At 43.0% G+C, this 24,653-nt stretch overlaps 1 protein-coding gene across 3 annotated transcripts in view; it reads right to left on the reverse strand.

The window, feature by feature from the left end:
- The window catches only part of MAST2 (microtubule associated serine/threonine kinase 2), a 344,273-nt gene that overhangs the window by 296,987 nt on the left and 22,633 nt on the right, over nucleotides 1-24,653 (reverse strand). For all 3 annotated transcript variants that reach the window (XM_054036560.1, XM_054036559.1, XM_054036565.1), the window contains exon 2: nucleotides 15,084-15,231. In XM_054036560.1, the coding sequence (XP_053892535.1) occupies nucleotides 15,084-15,231 (148 nt within the window). The remainder of the gene's footprint in view (nucleotides 1-15,083; nucleotides 15,232-24,653) is intronic.

Here is a 24,653-nt window from a genome sequence, read left to right on the forward strand (position 1 = left end):
CACATAGGGGTCGGGTCCCTTAATGTGGGATAAGTGTTCTCTATACCCTTCAGAAAGCGTTTAGTCAGTGGATGGGTGAAAACAGTGAGTCCGTCCATCTTGTCGTGAAAAGTGGTGATGTCTGATAAATGCATTCTGAGTGAGCTAGTCGAGAGGCCAGATTTTTTTAGTGTCAATATGTAATCAAGGATAGTAGGTAACGGGGCCGATTGTGGAATGATCTGCTTGTCTCGGCATCAGATAGAGAATCTTTTACGCTTGTGTGCACATGTTTTGTATGTGGAGAGAACGTCCACTGTTTAGTATAATGTCTTGAACTTCCTTAGAACAGCATGTTGCGAGTTCTGCCAGCCATGGATTAAACAGGCCTTGAGATGAAATGTTGGGGTTAGGGAGGCATCCTGGGTTCATGGTGATCTGACAGCCAACTGGTCCAGGTATGGGAACCATGTTTGTCTGGGCCATGTTGGTGCAATCAAAAATCCCAGAGTCGTCATCTTGTCTAACCTTGTGTAGGACACGACTCAACGGGGGGATTGGAGGGAAGGCATACAGGAGCGTGGCCTCCCATTTCATAAGGAAGGCCTCTCCCAAAGAGTTGTGTCCCAGTCCCGCTCAGGAGCAACTTTGCGGGCATTTGGCATTGTGGGTCGTGGCTAAAAGGTCTATTGAGGGGAATCCCCATTGTCAGAATATAGTTTGCAGAATTCCTCGGTCCAGTTCCCGCAAACTGAACAAGTTTGTGAGAACACTACGCTTCAAGATGGTAACCCTAGCAACCATAATTTCGGCATTGGAGAAAGATTTACTCTCGGCCCTCTACCTACAGGATGCTTACTTCCACGTCACTATCCACCTGGCGCACAGGAGATAACTACGATTCACTCTGGGCAACCTAAGCTACCAGTACAAGACACTTCCCTTAGGCCTCTCCACAGCTCCTGAGACCGCTTTTTGGGGTCTTTTTTAGGACCAGGGTTCTTAGCAGCCATTTTTGACGAGGACCCCGTATCTGAGGCAGCTGCAGGTGAAGACTGGCGAGGAGGTGTCGCAGACTCGGGATCAGAGGGATCTCTCCATCATTAAAAGTTTTAGTTGGAGGGCTGTTGCCTTCCTTGTCCTCACTGAGTTTCTTGCAGTGGGGACACTTTTGGGGAATGTGTCTCCCCCAGACAACGGACACACTGCGAGCGGCCGTCTGTCCCTGGTATTGAAAGTCTGCAGGTCTGACAGCACTTGAAACTTGGAGAGACAGGCATATCCGAGAGGCTAAGCTGAATAAAGAATGAGAATAGTCCCGGTCTAATGCCTCTTCGGTGACTACCCACCTGAGGCAGGGAGGGAAAAAAAAATTTTTTAATTGTAGACAAAACAAAAATGAAAGGAGAAATCAATAACGAGGGAAAACTGAAAAAGGGGCAGAGATCAGAGGAATATGAGAGCTGTGAAGGGCACTGCTCTCGTTCTGACCAAAACCAGAGGTGGTAGAGGAGGTACTGGGTAACGGTTGGCTGCACAGGTGAGGTAACTGCTCAAAGCGGCATGAGACAGCTGCTGTGCATGCGCGGCTTACCAGAGCACTGCTACCACAAGTTTCTGACCAGAAGCACAGGGTGCCAAGACACCTAAAGTGGAGCACCCACAGGGACACTCCTCAAAGAAGAACTTTTTGTTCCCAATATACACCTCTACCCCGATAGAACGCTGTCCTCGGGAGCCAAAAAATCTTCCAGCGTTATAGGTGAAACCACGTTATATCGAACTTGCTTTGATCCACTGGAGTGCGCAACCCCGCCCCCCCCTCCCAGCGCTGCTTTACCGCGTTATATCTGAATTCGTATTATATCGGGTCGCGTTATATCGGGGTAGAGGTGTACTTAAATTCCTTATTGTTCTAAACTCTTCTGGTCAAAGGTTTCTCCTTGTGTCCCTTGGCTTCTTTTATCAATTTTCTACAACTCCTAACTTCTGATTTATATTCATCAAATACCCCTTTCTTCCATTTATTATATATAATTTTCTTTGTTTTTACAGCGGCCTTCCCTTTACACTATTTGCATATTATAAATGTGACCGGTCATGATCACTTGTACCTAAGCTACCATTTTTTAATTCTGTAATCAGTTCCTCTTTACGTGTTAGAACAAGGTCTAATATAGAATTCCATTGTGTTGGCTGCAGCACTTTTTGAGGTCATCTATAATGTTTAGAAATTCTGCAACATGAGACCTCCAGCAGGTCACTCAAATTGAAATCCCCCAGGATCACACAGGATTTTTTTCCCCTACATATTAAATAGGTGAGTAAGGAGGCAGTAATCCTGTTTCCTAGTGTGATTTGGTGGTCTATAGCAGACACCAGCTGGTACTCTATCTTGTCCTTTATCTGATAGAACACTGATTCATAAGCATTCAAGATCATTTTCTTCCAAGTTATCAGTGACTTGGAAACACCACACGCCCTCCCCTTTTGCCCACTCAATTCTTCCAAAATAGGTTATAAACATTAGTTTTAACATTCCAATCATGTGAATCATCCCTCCATGTTTCTGTAATACTAACTACATAGAATATATGCTCATAAAGGAGCAATACCAAATCCTCTTGTTGTTACCCAGACTCCTAGCATTGCTGTATAGGCAATTCAAAAATTTCTTCTCTTCACGTCCTTTGGTTCCTTGATTAATTTTGTTCTCAACCTCTCAATTTTGTGCTGAGTGCTCATATCTTCCCTCTTTTTACCCTCCCTTTTGCTACTAGTTTAACCCCTCCTGACTACTCTAAGCCAGCCTGTCTCTGAGGAGATTGGACCCTTTTCTGCCGAGGTAGAAGCCATCCAAACTCCCCTATAGAAGGTGGACTAATGTTCCACAAAACCAAAATCCTCCACCCTGCACCACTTACCTAGCCAGTAATTCACTTTCAGAATCTTCTGCCTTCTGTCTTCCTTTGTGACAGAAAGCACCTCAGAGAAGAGTGCTGAAGAAGAATGTCAAAGTACTCTTCCGAATTCCCTGAAATCATCTACTATCTGCAAGATATCTCATGACGGATATCCCATTAGTGCTAATATGAACCATCACCAATGGATCCTTGCCTGCAGGCTTCAGACGCCTATCCAATCTTAGAGTCTTGTGTCTTGGCTCCGGGAAGGCACTATACTGTCCTGTTGCCCACTTGTCCCCTGCAGAATGTTCTTTCGATTTTTCTGAGCACTGAATCCCCAACAAGGTTCATTTGTCTTCCTTGGATGGCTAGAGAACTCTTTGTTGGCAAGTTTGATTTTCTTACAGGTTGGGCCAAGCTGCCATCCACACATCCTGTACCTCTCTTCATTCCTTTGGACCTGCTGGATCTTGAGAGGTATCTTCCATAGTTTCACTACGTTCCATACTAGGTTCTCAACAGAGAAACTCACAGCCACCCAAATTCTACACTATCATGGAGACTAAAGTACACTCCAACTTTCACAACTCTATTTGATTAATCATTATGAGAAGACACCAGTCTATTCTATAATTGAGACTGAGAAAAACCTTCTTTTATAAGCTTGATTATATGCATTTGATTTTGACTCTCCCACACTATATAGCCAAACTGCAAATGATCTGTATGAAATCTCACAGATGGAGTTTTAGGTCAGGATAGATTACCCACCCACCCACTTTTAAGGAAAAGAAAGTGTAACAAAAGCAAAAGAGATGTTTGAAGTTTAAGTTTATTTAACAGGAAAATATTTGATAATGCTACAATTAAATACAATACACAACAGACAACGCAACTTCTTTACTCCTTTTTATTGCAGAGGGTGGGTCTTCGAAGGCATCATAATTTCAGTTCTCTTTCACTTGGTGTAAATGGCTTAGTCCTTGACCTTCTGGGTGTTGGATACATTTAAATCACGTACAGTAGACATCTCAGGACAGACACATTCTTAAGTCAAGTTTACTATTTATATTTAACTAGTCACACTATTGTTCAGAAGACAGAATTATATCCCCAAAATTTCTACTTACGTTCTGCTACTACTGACAGATACATACATTTACAAAATTCCCCATGCTGGAATTCACAACAGCCTCAAATATCTAGCTTGCTTTAGGAAAAGGGAATAGATCTCGTGTTTTCCTAGCATTCCAGTAACTACACTAATAAGCAGCTCTTTAAATTAGCAGATTTCCAACCAAGAGGAACATTATACATGCCTCATCACCATTTGCAATACCTTCTGCAGTACTAATACATTTTGTACCTTTTACAGTAAGTCTCTCGGAGCTGTTTAAACTTCAACTTTCAAAAAAGTTTGAAGAAAGATACGGTACATATCTTTAACAGACTAAGACTACATTCCTTAAAAATTAAGTAACAATGATACATAACATGTCTTGCCTTTAAACCAGTCATATTTCTGATATATGGAATAGCATTACTTAAACTATAGGCAGAATTTATCTTTCAGAACTTTATGTTCCATCCATACTTGATTTCTTTCCCTTTTTTGGCATAGACAGTGGGAGTGCAATGTCCCTGTTGTTCATATTCCAAGAATCCCAAAACTGCTTTGAGCAAATTCTCAAACATCTAGTATACTCTTATTTACAGTTAAACGAGGAAGAGCCTGTAGTTTTACTACATTACTTAAAATAGAGGACAACAAAAGCAAGATTTGGAGACCTGGGTTCAAGTCCCCACTTTGCCACAGATTTCTTGTGTAACTTTGCACACAGGATAGATCATCTATTATTTTTTAAAAAATTATATAGATTTTTATTCAAATTAAATGTGTTTAAAGTTGACAATCTATAAGGCCTAAACTTATTAAAATCATTGAAAAATAAATATAAAAAATAATATTCAACCAGTACAAGTTTACTGCCCTGGAAAATACGCCCTTCCTCACAACATGACTACCCATCTGCAGTTCTTGCTTCAGGAAAAGTTTGCAGCTATCAACATGCAGGATTGGGTCACAATTCATGAGGGAATCAACAGGATTGCTGTGTTAGCTTCCACATGGCTTATGCTATTACAGTTGCATGCAAATACGCAAAACTCCACAGCCTTCCTCCTCCCGACCCCCCAGCACATTTCTGGACAAAAATTCAAACCCCACTCATACTTGGGACAAATTATTTTATCCCCTATTCTATGGGCTATGTATCTCTAACTGAAATGGACTAGATTTGGAAATGGAAAACATTTTCCCAAACACATACACAAAGTTCACTGTTTCTCACTCCATAGACCTTTGAGGGATTACAGAGCAGCAAACTTAAAGATACAGCAATGTAATATTTTTAAGAAACAGGAATTACCCTAGCAAAAAAATCTGTGCCTTTCCAGTAAAAATACTCTTTAAAGGTGTACTTTACTGTTGGCATTTCCCAGTCACCACTTTAAACTCCACGTAGCGGGGAGAAAGGGAAGGGTGGACACCAAGTCTCTGGGATAGAGTCCGGCATTAGCGGATACATGCTGCTAGCCAGGGGATCTCATAAATTTTGCATTGGTTCATAGAGTGGAAATTCCTCCCATTATTCTATTAACATGGAGCTAGAAACTTACCGGGCTCAGAGGTGGCTTCCGGCCCCTCGGTATCTGCTGCAGGATGTTCCTCAGGTGCAGCAAACAGAATTTGCTGCTAAACCTGTTTCAAAGCCTGCTCTGGGGACGGTTTCAGCAACAAAGTTACTTCATGGTACTTGCTTGGCACCTGCTACTGCCTTCCATAAGTCCACATGCTGGATTCATCAGGGCACCATCCCAGCTGAACAGGTCATTGTGCTCCACAGGTGGGTCTATCCTTGATGCGGTGCCCAGCATCTGGTCAAATTCCTCATAAAACAGGCACAGCGTTGGTGAGTTGCACAAGGTCAGTTCTGGTCCTTGGTCCTCCACTCACTCACTCTTGAACCACTTAATTCGCTCCCCGGACAGATCACCAGTGTGGTAAATTTGCAAAGCTGCCATCTTCTTCACTGTTTGCTGATATGCATATTATTTCTGGTAATCCTACTCAAGTCCACAGTCGTGCTGACCTCACACCAGAGATTCACCAAAATCTGTCTGTGCTCCAGTGACCATGATGCAGCGCGCTTAGCAAAAAGCTTTTTCTGGCTGGTCAGATTGCAAACACAGAAGGCTCTCTGACGGTGTATTTGCAGCTCGGTGGTCAGAAGACAAAGGAAGAGTTAACACTGACTCACTGAGCAGCTGCTGTATGACCAAGGGGGTGGCTTTCATTTTCACTTGAGTCAATTGGAGATTCTTGGGATAGACAGGACAAAGGAAGTTGGCCCATAGGATTGTGGGATACCTTTGGTGAACTCCCAGGACCCAGGTCAAGTGGAACTTGAGCTACACTGCAAAGCAACAGGGATTGAACCCTGAGTCCCAGCTTCACTTGGGCTTGAGCCTTTCACCCACAGAGGATCCTAGAACTCTAGGTCCAAGCCCAAATCCAAGAGATTTGTGTGTAGACAGGAGAGCTATTTGGGCTCAAGGCTGAATCTGAGCCCAGGCTTTCACTGCACTGCAGACATACCATGAGAGGCAGAGAGTCAAGGCACTCCACTGCAGCAACCCCCCATGAAAGCCTTTTGTCAATTTCACTGCTAAAAAGTGTAGCTGATGAGGCCTTCCTGGAGGGCAGTTGTCGTTTCAATTTTCACCATGGAAAAACCAAATTTTTGGCACAAAACTAAAATTTTTCCATATAAAATTCCCATTTTACGAAAAGGACCTGTTTTATCAGAAAATCATTCCGATGAAAATTTTTCACCCAGCTCTTAACGGGAATTTTGGTAAGCAGAATGTCCGAGCTGGAATTTGGACAGGACAGACTAACAACTCTACTTTCACATCAACAACTGGTCAGTACCTAGGCTTTGAATGGCCACGTAAGTCTGTACCTCTAGCAGCTCAGTGCCCCCCAAATACTAGGTTTGAACATGGTTTCAGTACCAACTCAAAGAAAAGAGTAAGTCACCAGCACAACCTCTTACAGTTTAGACTCAAATTTTCTACCTCCATCAAATGATTAGAGGCTTCAGGACATCTCTACTTGAATACAAATGTGTTGGAGTTTGAGGTTGTGTCAGTGCTGTAGCAACCCACCCTATGAAACCTGTGGCAGCAGATGGCCTCAGATCAAAAGGGGGCCTAAGGTCCAGTCTGTAGTTTCTAGGCTATTTCAAATGATGCAGGGCAGACTAAATGTAGTGCAATTATGGGATACTTGGCATTTATATGTCCCTTTGCATAATCACAGTGCTACTGCAGATGCAAAGTAAACAGAGTAGGAGGATACATCGTGGTTGAACTCCTTACACACACGCAGTCCCTACAGCGACAGTACATTCCCTAGCCATGACTGGTTGGGAAACCCCACTGAAGCCACCTAACTCTGTTTCTTAGAGATAGTATTTTCCCTGCTTGAGGTGAGCTTTTGCATTTCTGCTTTACAGTTGCAGATACTTGTTACATGTTATGCGGCTGTTTAACATTAAGTGCACAGTGCATATGAATGCTCTGTGGTTACAAAGACTAAAACTCGGAGGATTTTTATTATTTATGGGATGGATTGCAGTGGTCCGGACCCCAGTGAGGATTAGTAGATCAGAGAGGGTGAGAGCCTCACAGACCTTTCCCCAGGGGGAGCCTAAAAAGTTCGCTTTTAATTCAATATCTGTATTCCTTTTCAATTTAGTTCAATGTCCTCTTGTTATTGTCTTATGATGAGAGAGTAAACAAGAGAGTGCAACACGAGGAGGGGGATAGATGAGAGGGCTGGATGTGGCCCTCTACGCATCACTTCATTCCCATTTTTGTCCTCTAGTTCTAAATGTGTGCACAGCCAGATCCTGTCCCATAAGATGCCAGAAGGTTTTTAAAAATTTACCTCAGGTGTGGCAAAAAGGAAGGAAAAAAGAGAAACAGGATCAGATTAAGAGACAAAGGTGCACTTGTGAGGTTTTTGACTCCTGGCACCTCTTCTAGAATCAGTCCAGGAAACCAATCAAGGGGGGAAAAAAAAACTTAGAAGGGCATGAAGAAAATAAGAAGCAAGAAACATTATCTGATCATTACGCCGCTGTGATGTTATTGACATATTCTGTAACTGTATAGATCACTGTTGCGACCACTGTTATATATTTGCAGCAAATATTGAATAAAGGTTGTCGTGTAAGCGGTCTATGGAGGGGGTTTGCTGGTTATGATTATGCTTTCTACATACGTGTATCATTTTTGTAGTTGAAGTTATGAATATTGGCTCTATACTGTCTGTATTTCAAACTTATGCTATGCTTCTGGGTGACCCCAGACAAGCTGGTGTCGGCACCACCTAGCCTGCTTGATGGCCCATTAAGGACCATCAGCTATACAACTGACCCATTGAGGGAAGGCAGATATAACCTTGTGATTCAGCAAACTATGCAGGGACTTGCCCATGTGACTCCAAATTCCATTTTGCTGTAATTTTCCACAGTAAGGACAAAGAGGTGTTCTTACACCTGGAACAGACTATAAAAGGCTGATGCCTCATCTCCATCTAGTCTTCAATCCTGCTTCTGACCTCTGGAGGGACTTCGCTACAAACGGAAGCTCTAAACAAAGGACTGATGACCCATCCCAGCTGTGGATGTACTCCAGAGACTTGATTTGAACCTGCAGTTTAGTCTATCGCTGCTGAACCAAGCCTGAACCAAGAACTTTGCCATTACTGTATGTAATTGATTCCATTTAACCAATTCTAGCTCTCATCTATATCTTTTTCCATTTATGAATAAACCTTTAGATTTTAGATTCTAAAGGACTGGCAACAGCGTGATTTGTGGGTAAGATCTGATTTGTATATTGACCTGGGTCTGGGGCTTGGTCCTTTGGGATCAAGAGAATCTTTTCTCTTTTACTGGGATATTGGTTTTCATAACCATTCGTCCCCATAACGAGTGGCAGTGGTGGTGATACCGGGAAACTGGAGTGTCTAGGGGAATTGCTTGTGTGACTTGTGGTTAGCCAGTGGGGTAAAACCAAAGTCCTCTCTGTCTGTCTGGTTTGGTTTGCCTTGCCTTAGAGGTGGAAAAACCCCAGCCTTGGGCTGTAACTGCCCTGCTTCAAGCAATTTGTCCTGAATTGGCACTCTCAGTTGGGTCCCATCAGAACCAGCATCGTTGTAGCTGCTATATCTCAGCAAGTGGAAGCGAGTAGTCACAACTCAGAAGACATTCCACTAATTTCAGTATCCCCTTTTAATGTCAGTGATCCTTCAACATGGCCCAAATTCATCCATGACAAAGCAAGAATAACCATACTGAAACATGGATCGCTACAAGTGAAAGGTAAAAGTTTTCCAAGTCACAATGGAAGCAGGTTCACAGAAGAAAATTATGTAAGAAAATTTAAAAATGTACAATGACACTGGCTCGTATATTACAGTAAAGAGGATGCCATATTCTGTATTTGTTGCAAATTATTTGGTGGTGGTCAGCATAGTCTCATTGATGGAAGTTTTCAGGAATGGCAATATAACCACAAACCTCTCAAAACTCATGAGAAAAATCATGTTCAATCAGATACAAAGTAAAGTGGAGAGAATTGGAACCATGACTGAAAATTGAATCTGCAATTGACCCGACTTCACAATCATGGCTCAAAACTAAGAGACAATACTTGCAAGGTGTATTTAAAACAATTGTGGCCATTGTTCTTCACTTAACTTAACAGAACCTAGCATTTTGTGGATCCGTGGAAAAACTTAATGAGTGTGGAAATGGAAACTTTTTAGGCCAAGTCCAATTAATGGCTAAATTTGAGCCTGTGATGGAGGAACACAAGATGGTTCTTTACTAAAGAAGAAAGACACCAATACATAAGCCCTGCAATACAAAGTATCATTTTGAAGTTATCACAAAAGGTAATAGGTACAATTAGCAATATAAACAAAATTAAGTATTATTCCAATATTTTGTATTGCACATCTGCTATCAGTCACGAGGAACAAATGTCTGTCATTTTGAAGTATGTTAATATCCAAGAGACAGAAGTCAAGATTGAAGAGCAATTGCTATCATTTCTGAACGTAGAGGAAACTACCAAAAAGGCTCTGTCAGATGAGATACTTTAAGAGTTATCCAGACATGGTATGACATTGGATAACTGCAAGGGACCTAGGGATATGATACTGGAGTTAACATGAGTGGACAGCATCAAGATGTGCAAGTTCATTTAATTCAAAAGAACAAAAAGGCATTTTTTGTTCCTGGCAGAGAGCAAAATTGGAAATATCGAAGTTCTGCAGTTTCAGGCACAGTGTACGCAAACAGTACTACTGAATTTGAAAGAAATGACTAAAGATAATGGGGTATATATGCAAAGGTAGATCGCTGGCAGATGAACTCTCCTCATTTCAGTTCAGTCTCACTTGTGGCTTGTAAAAGCTTACTGCTTAAAATTAATATTGCAAAAATAGAGCTCAATGCTTGGTCTTGATGAAGTCAGCATATCAATTCAAGTTACTGGGACAAACAGAATTATCATGAAAATGGATCTGAAGAGGTGTTAACTGCTAAACAGATAGCAGAAAAAATGTCAGTGTCTGCAGAACTAACTGAAACATGAATCCGCAGTAATAAATTGCAAAGCTACAAAGCAGAGGATCAAGTCACTGTCAATGCAGAAGAGAGATTTAAATTTGACTTCTTCAATATTGCTATTGATGCTGCTCTCCTGAATCCGGGACAACGTTTTTCATTTTTGTGAGAACACGTGAACGAGTTTGGATTCCTGTGTAATATGAGAAACATACCAAACTTTTTTCCATCAAGCATGTTAGAAAAATTGCACAGTAACCTAGAATCAACTCTGACGAGTTCTGATGGCTGTATTGTGAATATAGACGGGTACGACTTGGTACATAACTCCAGAGTCTTTCTGGTGTTTTACCGATGCACTTGAGACACTTCAATTCATTTCCAGAAGCAGTTTGTCCACGCTGTACCCAAACATGTGTATTGCTCTGCAGGTGTTTCTCACAGCTCCAATCTCTGCGGCATTGGCAGAAAGAAGTTTCTTAAAACTTAAGTCAATAAAAACTTATTTGAGGTCTACCATGTCTCAAGAACATTTAGTAGGACTGACTACACTGTCCATAGAAAGTGACATTTGCAAGACACTGGACTTCAAGCACATAACAGAAGAATTCATTAATAGAGAACTCCATTACTCAGCATAAACAGGCTATTTATTTTTTTATTTGTTTAGCTTGGAAGGTAGTCACAGCCAACTACTAGTTGTGGATTGTCAATATTTGCATACTTCGATTAAATTGGTAATGGAATGTTATTAATGGAAAGGGGCCCCGCTAGGTTCTCTCGCAGGTAGCCTCCAAATTTCTTGCTATAGCACTGTTGGGGTGGGGTGTTGGTTTTTGTTTTGTTGGTAAAAATACATACTCCCTTACCCTATTGCTATTATTAAAAAACAGCCAACACCTAACAGTGACTTACGTATTGCCGACTCAAATCAAAAGTGCGTTCTTGTGATCCTGTTCATCTTAGGAACTTATATGACCCTTCAACCATAGTATCTAAACAACTCAGACTCTTTAATGTATCCATCTTTTGGTGGTGGTGGTGGTGGGGAGGGGAGAAAGAAGATGAAGTCGAAGAATTATCCCCATATTACACATGGAAACTGAGACATAAGGACTAGGTAATTTGCTCAGACACCCTGTGGCAGACCAGGGAATTGAATCCAGGTCTCTCAAGTTCCAGGCTATCACTCTAATCACTGGACCATCTGCCTTCTCTGGCTCTACAGCAGAAAGTAAACTACATTAACTGATGATAGATTAAAGGGAATAAGCAAAAATTTCAGTCTTAAGAAAAATAACTTTTGCCAAAAGGAAAAAAATTAATACACAATGTATACATACAAACTATTAAATAAGGTGGTAATACTGTTTTTAAGGAAACAATTTTTACAGTACACCAAAGAACACAACTGTAAGGATGTAAAAAAAATACTCTAAAAACCTTGTTAGTATAAAGGACCTGATTAGCTAAACATTTGATACAAAAATCTTTTTATTTTACTATAGTTAAACCATTCACATGAATTTGTTCTGTAAATCCAATACCTTACTGATCTCAGAAAACACGCTGAGAGCTATACATATATTTACAAGATCTTCCCTGAAGATCTTACAATTTAATTCAGATATAAAAGACAGCTGAAACTTGTAATAGCCAGAAAATAGTGAAAACTTATAAGAAATCATTACTGAAAGGCTTCAATGACAGAATGCATTTGAAGATGATTTAAAAAGGAAAAAAGCAAGTAATTTGGCACACCAGAAAAGAGTTAATTCCAAGCACAAGGGGCAGCATGATAGAATATGCAAAGGAGAGAGTCAGTGGTTGCCAAGGGGGCTTTAGAAGTGAAAAGTGTTGGAGGTGTGGGTAAGTAAGAACTTATCACACTCCTCTTTGAAGCCCTCCAACTTGCTTCCTTTCATCTTCTGCATCAAGCTTCTAATTCTTCCCCTACAAAGTTCTGTAAAACTCACATGTCTATAATTAACCGGGTCATCCTATTTACCCTTTTTAACAATTGGCACATCATAGAATCATAGAGGAGGTCATCTAGTCCAGTCCCCTGCACTCGTGGCAGGACTAATGATCTAGACCATTCCTGACAGGTGTTTGTCTAACCTACTCTTAAAAATCTCCAATGATGGAGATTCCACAATCTCCCTAGGCAATTTATTCTAGTGCTTAACCACCCTGATAGTTAGAAAGTTTTTCCTAATGTTCAACCTAAACTGCCCTTGCTGCAATTTAAGCCCATTGCTGCTTGTCCTAGCCTCAGAGGTTAAGGAGAACAATTTTTATTCCTCCTCCTTGTAACAACCTTTTATATACGGTGACAAAGTTCCTCCTCTATCTTGGTGGGTCCTGCGCTTATTGGCGGATTTTCTTGCCTCAGAGATTCACCATGTGGCCCAGAGGCCTTCCCCTTTGGAAGAACCCACAGTCCAGGTCAATTGGGAGGTTTGGGGGGAATCCAGGCCCGCCCTCTACTCCGGGTTCCAGCCCAGGGCCTTGTGGACTGCAGCTGTCTATAGTGCCTCCTGTAACAGCTGCATGACAGCTACAACTCCCTGGGCTACTTCCCCAGGGCCTCCTCCAAACACCTTCCTCATTCTCACCACAGGACCTTCCTCCTGGTGTCTGATAATGCTTGTGCTCCTCAGTCCTCCAGCAGCACACCCTCTCACTCTCAGCTCCTCACACTCCCACCACAAACTGAAGTGAGCTCCTTTTTAAAACCCAAGTGCCCCGATTAGCCGGCCTTAATTGATTCTAGCAGCTTCTTCTTAATTGGCTCCAGGTGTCCTAATTAGCCTACCTGCCTTAACTGGTTCTAGCAGGTTCCTGATTACTCTAGTGCAGCCCCTGCTCTGGTCACTCAGGGAACAGAAAACTATTCATCCAGTGACCAGTATATTTGCCCTCTACCAGACTCCTGTACCCCACTGGTCTGGGTCTGTCACAATACTTGAAAACTGTTATGTCCCCTCTCAGTCTTCTCTTCTCCAGACTAAACAAACCCAATTTTTTCAATCTTCCCTCATAGGTCTTGGTTTCTAGACCTTTAATCATTTTTGTTGCTCTTCTCTGGACTCTCTCCGATTTGTCCACTTCTTTCCTGAAATGTGGCGCCCAGAACTGGACACAATACTCCAGTTGAAACCTAATCAGAGCAGAGCCTGAGCAGAAGAATTATTTCTTGTGTCTTGCTTACAACACTCCTGCGAATACATCCCAGAATTATGTTTTTTTGTTTGTTTTTTGTTTTTTTAACAGGTGTTACACTGTTGACTCATATTTAGCTTGTGGTCTACTATGACCTCCAGATCCCTTTCTGCAGTACTCCTTCCCAGGCAGTCATTTCCCATTTTGTATGTGTGCAACTGATTTTCCTTCCTAAATCCTTCCTTCATCACCTGTCTTCCAGTCTTTTGGAACTTCTCCAGTGCTCCAAGACTTACTGAAAATCAAAATCAATGGTCCAGTCATCTTCTCAGCTAAGCTGTTTTACAAATCTTGGATACAAGTTATCCGTACCTACTAATTTAAAAATGTCTAACAGCTGCTGTTTTAACATCCTCCAGAGATACTAGTGGAATCAAAGGAATGTTATCACCATAGGATAAGACTATATTATCTGTTTTTTCCCCAAAGACAGCACAGATTTCCTTAATAAATACTTCTACTTTTTCTGCATTATTATTGATAATTCTACCATTGCCACATAGTAATAAACCAACACCACTGTCAGGATTCTTTTGTTCCTAATATATTTTAAAAGCTCCTTATTGTCCTTAAGTTCGCAGGCTACAAATTTCTCTGCATCCCCTTTGGTTTCCCTTATCAATTTGCTACAATTCCTAACTTCTCATTTGTATTCATTACTATCACCTTCATCATTCTTGAATTTTTTTTTTTTTTTTTTTATAGCTGCCTTCACTTCCATTCTAAACCAGCTCAGGTTTTTAACCAGTACAAACCTTCTTTCTCAACTGTGGGAATGTAGCTTTTTGGGTATCTAGTAAGGGGTTCTAATTATCATTCATGATATCTCTGCTCTTTTCTTCCTCCTCACTCCACCCTAGACTCCCTCCTAATAGTTCCTTTTATATCCTCCTTCCACATAACTCTGAATCTTCTTCCATGTCATTCCTAGCATTTGGAACGATCATATTCTTATGCATTAAATGATTTTCCTCTCTAAATAAGAGAATAATTTTACATTTTAAGAGAGTCATGTGTCTCATTGATACAAAATGAACCATTCTATTTGTTTTGGTTGTTTTTTTTAAACTCCTCTGAGCAGGGAGTGTATCCTCATTTGTGTTTTGCACAGCAGCAAGCAGAATGTCAACACTTAATAATGGCTCCTTGTTTTCATTGGAAGAAAGGATATGTTGAACAACCCTATGACAGTTTTTGTACTCTTACAAAATACCGTGCATTTGATATTTGATCAATCATCAGAGGAGTACTGTTTAAAGCAGCTTACCTGACAGAGAGCTGGCCAGGCTACCCCTACGCAGTTTGCAGTCATCTTGACTTAGCTGACGATGGAGTTTAGTTTTCCCAGTAGATGAAAAGATGTCAGGGTTACTGAGCTTTCTGCACCGTAATGGAGTGGATTCTGTTACCACATCCTTGGGGGGGAAAAAAAACACCACAAACAAAAGTCTGTAAGAACCAACTAAACAGGTTTCAGAAAACAGACAATTTGCCTAGAAACTAATCATAGAAATGTAGGGATGGAAGTGATCATCTACCCATCCCCCACAACTGAGGCAAGACCAAGTATACCTAGGACCATCCCTGACAAGTGTTGTCTAAGATGTTCTGGAAAACCTCCAATGGCAGGGATTACACAATCTCTCTCAGTAACCTATTCCAATATTTATCTATTCTTATAGTTAGAAAGCTTTTCCTAATATCTAACTTAAATCTCCCTTGCTGCAGATTAAGCAGATTTCTTTTTGTCCTGCCCTCAGTGGAGATGGAGAAGGAGAGATTACTTACCTTATACAGTAACTGGAATTCTGAGATGTTTTGTCCATATGGGTTCTCCACATGAGGATGTTCGCACACGTGCACGCTCTCAATCATAGACTTTTCTGCTAGTAGTGCTTGCGGCTCCACGCCTGCACCATACATGTCCTCGTGCTCTGGTACAAGAGCATATAGGGAGGAGCCGACCAGTGCCACGCCAGTTCCTTAACCACCACAGAGTATGGTTAAAAACTCCAAAGCAGAGGGGAAAGGAAGGCAGGTAGTGGAGCACCCACAGGACAAAACATCTCAAATAATTCCAATTTGTACAAAGTAAGTAACCTCTCCTTCCCCGAGTTATTGTTCCTATGGGTGCTCTACATGAGGAGATTCCCAAGTAGTGCCTTAATGTGGAGCAGGGTGCTGAGGAGGTGTACCCGGTGCCGAGTGTAGAACAGCTTCACTAAAGGCTGCGTCCATCCTGGAGGCATGGAGTAAGGCATAATGCTGTGAAAACATGTGAATGGAGGAGCGGGTGACTGCCTGCAAATGTCCTTGATGGGTACCTTCCTAGAGAGGGCAACGGAAGTAGAATGAGCCTTTTTGGAGTGAGCAGTGACTCTAGGAGGGAAGTGCAGCCCAAGGACTCGTTCCATGACAAAATGCACCCCCCCCCCCCGACACCCACTTAGTCTCTGAGACAATGTCCTGATTGGTAACACTTTAGGGATGAAGCGAGGGGGTGATGGAACATAACTTTATCTGGATGGAATACTATATATGGTGGGTTAGATCTGTACCTCTATATTCACCCCTTTTTCAGGGCTGTTAAATTTTGTACAAAGTATGCCTTGTGAATTATCATTTGAAAAGTCAGTTTGTTGATCATTATTGCCCTGGTAAAATATGTATGGCAACATTGCATGTAAAGTTATAGGATTCCTCTGTATGGTATTACTAAGACATGTTCCATGTTGGGGCGAGCAGTCACAAACCAGTTCCCCAGTGACAAAACGCTAGCCAATGCCTCAGACAGATGTCAACAAAATCATATAGACCAGTGATCTTCACTATTTTTTGAAGTGGGGGCCACTTTGGCAAAAAACCTTCAATGTGAGAGCCACATGGGGTGGGGCCGAGGAGGTGGTCCAGGGTAGGGCAGAGGGTAGGGTGCAGGAGTGAGGGCTCTGGCTGGGGGTGAGGGCTCTAGGGTAGAGCTGGGGATGAGGGCTTTGGGGTGCAGGAGGGGACTCAGGGCTGATGCAGAGGGTTGGGGTGTGGAGGAGAGGGCTGCAGGGTGGGGCTGGTGATGAGGGGTTCAGGGTGCAGGAGGGGGCTCAAGGCTGGGATGCAGGAGGGTTGAGGGCTCTGGCTAGGGGTGCAGGATCTGGAGTGGGGCTGGGGATGAGGAGTTTGAGGTGCAGGCAGGCTGCCCGGGGCTGGGGCCAGAGGACTCTCCCCAGTCCTCTCCCTGACGGCAGGTGGCACTGGAGCTCTGGGGGGAAGGGGGCTCTCTCCCCGCTGCCAGCAGCGACATGGGAGCTCCGGGGGAAGGGGCCCTCTCTCCCCCTTGCTGGCAGGCGGCACGGGAGCTTCGGGGCCGGGGGAGAGGCCCACAGCAGCCCTGCAAGCTCCAACTTGCTCCCCTCCCCAGTTCCCACCCATCCCCTACCTCTCTCCTCTACAGGTCCCTGCTGCGTGGCCCTTTAGAGCTGCTGCATGGCTATTTATAGCCAGCTGCGCAGAAGAGCTTAGAGGGAACATAGGGAGCCGCACTTAGGGTTGATGGGATCCCCACTGGCTCACGGGCCTTGTAATGAAGAACACTGAAATAGACCATCACTTGGTTAAGCGGCCATTCTTTGACAGGAAAGAGAATGTGGGTGAAATCTACATCTTCACAAAGAAACAGCTGGGGGTTCCCATCCACACAGACCCTCTGTCTCTGAACCTCAGCTGGAGATGATTCGCAAAGAAGAGAAAGAACTATAAGAGGAGAAAGGAGATGCCCCCAAATGATTCCTCCTTTTCTCTCTAATGAGGGCATTGACAACACTTGAAGAACAAAAGAAACAGCTTTGGACTGGGGAAGGGATCCTGACTGAAAGGAATTCGGACAATAAGACTGCTGTAACGTGATGAAAGAGACATTTGCTTTGAATTCACTTAGCTTGTTAAATTAGGCATTAGTTGTATTTTACTTTTATTTTCTTTTACCAATTATTACTTTTATGCCTCACTACTTGTAGTCATTTAAAATCTCTCTTTTGTAGTTAATAAACTTGTTTTATTGTTTTATCTAAATCAGTGTGTTTGGATTGAAGTGTTTGGGAAACTCCCTTTGTGAATACAGGATTTGTGCATATTTTCTATTAATAAAATGACAGACTTTATTTGAGCTTGTATTGTCCAGGAGAGAGCTGGGCAGTACAAGACATACATTTCTGGGGGAAAGTCTGCAACTTGTAATTTCCTGGTGTTGCTCTGCAGTGTAATTCAAGGGTGGCTGGCTATAGCACTCATACAATATAACTAGGAGTAACTTATATGCTGGAGCCTGTGTGAGAGGAAACCAGGCGTGGTAACTCTCACACTGAAGCAGTGTAAAAGGCACCCCAGGCTGGAGAACTAAAGGGACACAGCTGTTCATCAGTCCAGACTGTACCCTGGGTAATGTCACAGCAGATCAGCCATGAGGGCTCCTAGTTCCCCTACCCTTCTGGCCAAGGTGATTACCACAAGGAACAAAGTCTTGAAGGACAAATGGAGTAGTGAACAGGTTGCCATGGGCTCAAAGGGAGGTCCTCTTTATGCCTTAAGCACTAACTTGAGGTCCCAGGTGGGGTAGGGTCACACAGTGGAGGCCCTTAAGGAATCTTGCATCATAGGATACATGAAGACCAAGAAACCTTCACTTGGCAAATGGAATGGGGTGATGGCAGCTAAATGAACCTTGACAGAGCTCAGGGACCGTCCCAGCAATTTCAGGTTTAGTGGGTAATTGAGGATAGCCACCAGGGGAGAATCAGTAGGCAATATGGAGCACTAGGCATGCACCAGATCTGAAAGCATAGCACTTTTGCAAGTCCTTCATGTAGTAGGTTTCCTGCTATTTAACAGAACCCACTGGACTTCAGGAGAACATTCCTGCTCTAGGTCCGAGAACCAACAAGGAGTCAGGCCTTGAGGTGCCAGGATACATTAGGATGGGTTATGGAATCTGACTCCTGGGGCAAAAGTCAGTCATTAGATCACATCTGTCTCAACCATGCCAGGGCTATGAAACATGATCACTCCTTTCTCTTGGTTCAGTTTCGGCGGCGCTTTGTGGATCCGTGTATTTGGAGGTAAGGCATACAAGAGACCCTGACGGCAAAAGGGCAAAAAGGGCATCTCCCAGGAAGTGTTCCTCCCTCCAATCCCTTGAGAAGACAGAGGTATTTTGAGCTGGAGGGTGTGGCACCTGAGGAAGACCCAGGTAAGGCAGATCTCTCAAAAACTTTTATTGGTCAGCTCTCACTCCTGGTCAATGGAAAATTCTGCTCAGCAAAAATGCAGTTGTGTTTTGTGATCCCGGCATATAGACCGCTGAGATCTTCATTTGCTGGGCTATGCACCTATTCCAAACCTCATTGACGATTCCCATAAGGTTTGGGATTTTGCTCTTCTTTGGCAAGATATATATTACATAGCTGCTCACTCTGATTGCTTGGCCCCAGATGAGAGATGCGAAGCAAAGTCAGACATAGCAAATTGCTCAAAATTCAAGGACACTGATGTGTAGCAACAATTCTCAAGGAGTCTATCTGCCTTGCGCTGTCATTCTCTAGGTGCCCCTCCACCAGCATCAAAAGAAGGCAGGCACCCATGGTGATGACATGTTTGGGAAATCAATGTGAGAAAGAGGTTCCCACTTTTTGAGGGTCCTACCACCAATTGATGGAGTTGAGTATCATTCAAGGGAACAATAACTCCCTGGACAGCTTGGGCTTGTTGGGGGTGTAGGCCATCGGGAGCTCAGCTAGAAGACACCAGAATTGCAACCTTGCACATAGAGTTACAAAAGTGTAGGCCGCTATGTGTCCCGTGAGCTGAAGACAAGCCCCCACCTTGGTTTGTGGGCTCTGCTGTAATGTGGAGATCAGGCCAGACATCAGGGCAAACCTGTCCACAGGTAGGCACACTGACTGCCTCGGGGTAATGATCAGTGCTCACTATGAACCTGAGGTAGCACCAGTGTGCTGGTTGTTCAGCTATCTGAAAGTAGGCATCTTGGAAGTGAAAGGCAATGAACCAGTCCCTGGCATCAAACAACAGTGATCACTGCCAAAATTTGCTGATGATAAATTTGCGGATAAGCAAGAAAAGCAAGAGGACAGGTCACTGATTCAGAGCAATCTGGATTGCTTGGTAATCTGGGCACAACCAAACAATACAGTAGAACCTCAAAGTTAGTAACACCAGAGTTACGAACTGACCCGTCAACCACACCCCTCATTTGGAACTGAAAGTATGTAATCAGGCAGAAGAGATTGAAAAAAAGCAAATACTATACTGCACAGTACTGTGTTAAATGTAAACTACTAAAAAAATAAAGGGAAAGTTTAAAAAAGATTTGACAAGATAAGGAAACTGTTTCTGTGCTTGTTTCATTTAAATTAAGATGGTTAAAAGCAGCATTTTTCTTCTGCACAGTAAAGTTTCAAAGCTGTATTAAATCAATGTTCAGCTGTAAACTTTTGAAAGAACCAGAACATTTTGTTTGGAGTTACGAACATTTCAGAGTTTCGAACAACCTCCATTCTAGAGGTGATCATAACTCTGAGGTTCTACAGTATGCCTTTTACTACTGCTAAATGTAAATGCATACTTCTGGGATAAAGAACGTAGGCTATACTTATAGGATGGGGAACTCCATCCTGGGAAGCAGTAACTCTGATAAATATTTTGGGGTGATGGTGAATAATCAGCTGAACATTAGCTCCCACTGTGACTCTGTGGCCAAAAAAAGCTAATGTAATCCTTGGCTGCTTAAGCATGGGAATTTCGAGTAGGAAGGTTATTTTAATCACTGTATTTGGCATTGGTGTGACTGCTGCTTGAATACTATGTCCAGAATACTGTGAACACAATTCAAGAAGGATGCTGTTAAATTGGAGAGGGTTCAGAGAAGAGCCACCAAAGTGATTAAAGGATTGTGATAAACTAAATAGACTGAGCTCCTTGAGTCTAACAAAAAGAAGGTTAAGGAGTGACTTTGATTAGTCTGTAAGTACCTGCATGGGGAACGAATATTTAATAATGGGTTCTTCAATCTATCAGAGAAAGGTACGACACAATCGAATGGCCAGAAGTTGCATCTAGACAAATTCAGACTGATATAAGGCATACATTTTGAGAGTAATTAACCATTGGAACAATTTACCAAGGGTTACAGTGTATTCTCCATCACTCACAATTTTTAAATCAAGATTAGATTTTTTCTAAAAGTTCTGTTATAGAAATTATTTGGGGGAAATTCTATGGCTTGTTATATGGGGGGGGGGTCACACCAGAAGATCACAATGGTCCCTTTTGGCCTTGGAATCTATCAATGTATGAAAATCTCACGGGGTGGAGGACAGAGGCGACGCGTGGGACTCCAGCAACAGGGAAGGCGAAGCAGCTCCATGAGGTGGGGGAGGAGCTCAGCCAGCAGCCAGCCGCCCAGCTGCTTCCTCCCCCAGGCGTGTGCCACTGCCAAGGGGAGTGCTGCCTGCTTGCTGCCGGGCATCCACGCCAGAAGTGTCCCAAGAAATCGGGGGGGGTACATGACACCCCTGAACCTTTCATTTGTGCCCCCCCCCATTAACCACAGCTACGGATTGCCTCTGGTGGAGGGTAATGGACGGTAAAGCCCTGAACAGAGAACTCTGAATCAGAGGAGGCGTCTCTCAGGTCTAGTGGTGGAGCTGAAGTAGTCTGTACTGGGGCTCGCATTGGTAGCAGAGGTCAAGGCGCATCCGGCAGTTATGACTGTACTGGTGGGCGGATTGTCACGTGTGTCTGCAGCAGTGCCAGGGAATATGCCATGTCTGCCTCGGAGTCCAGTGCCAGTACGAAAGTCCCCCTGGTACCACGTACCAGAGGGGACTGGTTTCTTCATAACGTGAAGGCACTCGTGAGAGAGGAACCTGGAAGGCAGTGGTGAATCCAGGGAGTGTTCCTCTAGATGAATGTGTCCAGTGGTACCGGAAGCAGTACCAGAGAAGGCCCCATCATTCTGGAGAGACATGGGTGCTGGTGGACAGTGCTGGGCAAGATAACTTCTTCAGAGTCCTTAGCCTTTAAGGAGTCCTTCCATCCAGAAGAGTCCAATCTTGGGGCTGCTTAGCATCAGGCTTCTCATACGTCTTTTCTGCTGGTTCTCGCACCTCAGGACCATGTCCAGTGGGAGCCTCAGCAGTGACCGCAGCAAGGCATGAGGTCTCCCTACTCCCAGATCTAAGCGGAGACTTCTCTCTCCTTTTAGACTGTTTTATAGCAGTGGCATCTCTTAGGTTTTGTCACCTTCTACAAAAGCAAAGTCATCCCCTGGCTTCTAGTGGTCTGAGCCAGAGCCAATGAAATCTCTGGAGTACTTTGCATGGCTGATTCCAACATATGCGGGGGAGAGGAGGGGACAAGTCTGACCCCCCACCCAGGTCAGTTTTTGGGAACTGCTTTTTAAGCCAGACTGAACTTGGATGAGAAGTGAGCATCCCCAAGGCAACAGAGGCAGTGGGAGTGCCCATAGCTGGAGGGGAAACTACCTGTGCCAGCTATGGCAATACTTGAGTCCTGGGCTCTTGGGCATACCCCTCCAGGAAAGCCACAAGTTGAGAAGGCCAGAGAGAGAAAGGGGGCCTCAAAGATAGGGTGAAGCCTCCCTTCAAAGCACAAACTGTGTCAGAAAGGTAAATTAACAAAAAATAACTAAAAACTAATTATAAAATGAAAATAAGTGTAAAAGGGCCAAAAGAAAGCTGTCAGCTAGAGAGTAGATGCCACAAAACTCCACCTTGTGCCATAGGTGTTTGAAAAGGATCTGGAGTGGTACAGGTCCACTCCTCCCTATATGCCCTCCAATTGGAGAATGAGGAGGTACATGGCGAAGGCACATGCTGCTCTGCTAGCAGAAAATTCTCCAATCAAGAGTGCACAGCATCCTCACATCAAGCACCCATATAGACAATAATTCAAACAACAACTGATCAACATCCTCTCTTTAACAGCCCTTTACGTATTTGAAGACTCAATAGGTTCCCGCTCAGTCATTTCTTCTCAAGACTACACATACCCACTTTTTTTAACCTTTCCTCATAGGTCATGTTTTCTAAACCTTTTACTGTTTTTGCTGCTGCCCTCTGGACTCTCAAGAGATCACATCTACTGCTTCCCCCCATCCACTATATCAGTAACCCAGTCAAAGAAGGAAATTAGGTTTGTTTGGCATGAACTGTTCTTGACAAATCCATATTGGATATTACAGGGCATAAGTGGGGCTTAGGTTTGCCTATTCTTGCTATTTCAATTATGACCAAATTGCCTTGAATTGTGAACACATCCACAGCATTGTACACATTTGTACAGAGCCTAGCACAATAAGACCCCAGTCCTATCAGGGGTTCTTGTACATTACCACAAAAACACAAACAAAATAATACTGGGTCTGAAAGAAAATTTCTCCCAAAGCTTATGGGCAAGGACTCTTAGTGGGTTTCTCATCTTCCCCTGGAACTCTGCTTATGTGGGGAGGAGAACCAGAATAATAAAATTTAGGATCAACTGGACATTTCCATTCAATCCATTTTCTTCAAGTGCAGGATCTCAGACTTTTCTTACTTCTATGTAACTAAGTTAATATTTATTCCATCCATTCTGTTTAGGGGTAACATGCCAAGAGAGAATTTAAACTAGATATTACGACACTCTATGGGAAATAAAATTATTCACACACTATTCACAGGTTACTGCCGTACTAATTCCACATGGAAAACAAGATCCTTACCCAGTAAGCACCTCAGTACAGCAATCATCCCTTCTTGAAGCTCTTGGGCATTACCATACAAACAAATAATAGATGTATACTTCTCTCTCTCTCTCTCTCTCTCTTTCACACACAAACACACATTTCACAGCATATAGCAAACATTCAATCAGATTTGAAGCAGGCGGAAGCAAAGCAGCAGCTAATGTAATTGCAATATATTCACTACTACATATAAATCTGTTTTAGATCTGTAACAAATCAGAGCTTGCATTTTATTCAGCATCTTACAACCCGAAGAACACCAAGTGTTTTTACAACTACTATATAACCATAGGTTTCAGAGTAGCAGCCGTGTTAGTCTGTATCCGCAAAAAGAACAGGAGTACTTGTGGCAACATAGAGACTAACAAATTTATTTGAACATAAGCTTTCGTGGGCTACAGCCCACTTCTTCGGATGCATAGAATGGAACATATAGTGAGGAGATATATATACATACAGAGAACATGAAAAGGTGGGAGTTGCCCAACCAACTCTAAGAGGCTTTAATTAATTAAGATGCGCTGAGCCATTACACACATTGAATCTATTTCCCCATGTTAAGTATCCTCACAGCTTCTTGTCAAACTGTCTTAAATGGGCCATCTTGATTATCACTACAAAAGTTCTTTTCTCCCGCTGACAACAGTTCATCTTAATTAATTAGCCTCTTAGAGTTGATTGGGCAACTCCCACCTTTTCATGTTCTCTGTATGTACGTATATCTCCTCACTATATGTTCCATTCTATGCATCCGAAGAAGTGGGCTGTAGCCCACGAAAGCTTATGCTCAAATACATTTGTTAGTCTCTAAGGTGCCACAAGTACTCCTGTTCTTTTTATATAACCATACATCACCAAATACACAGACACCTCTGATATGTAGTGGAGCAACCATCTAATACATGTACAGCACACACTGCACCACAGTAGAACGGGGGAAATTTGGCCAAGGACGCCAATGCAGATACCTACTGCTATGAAAAATTTCATGGGATCTCTTAAATCCATGCAGTATAGACTGAATCT

This window comes from Malaclemys terrapin, chromosome 8 (assembly GCF_027887155.1).
Source record: "Malaclemys terrapin pileata isolate rMalTer1 chromosome 8, rMalTer1.hap1, whole genome shotgun sequence".
NCBI lineage: Eukaryota > Metazoa > Chordata > Testudines > Emydidae > Malaclemys > Malaclemys terrapin.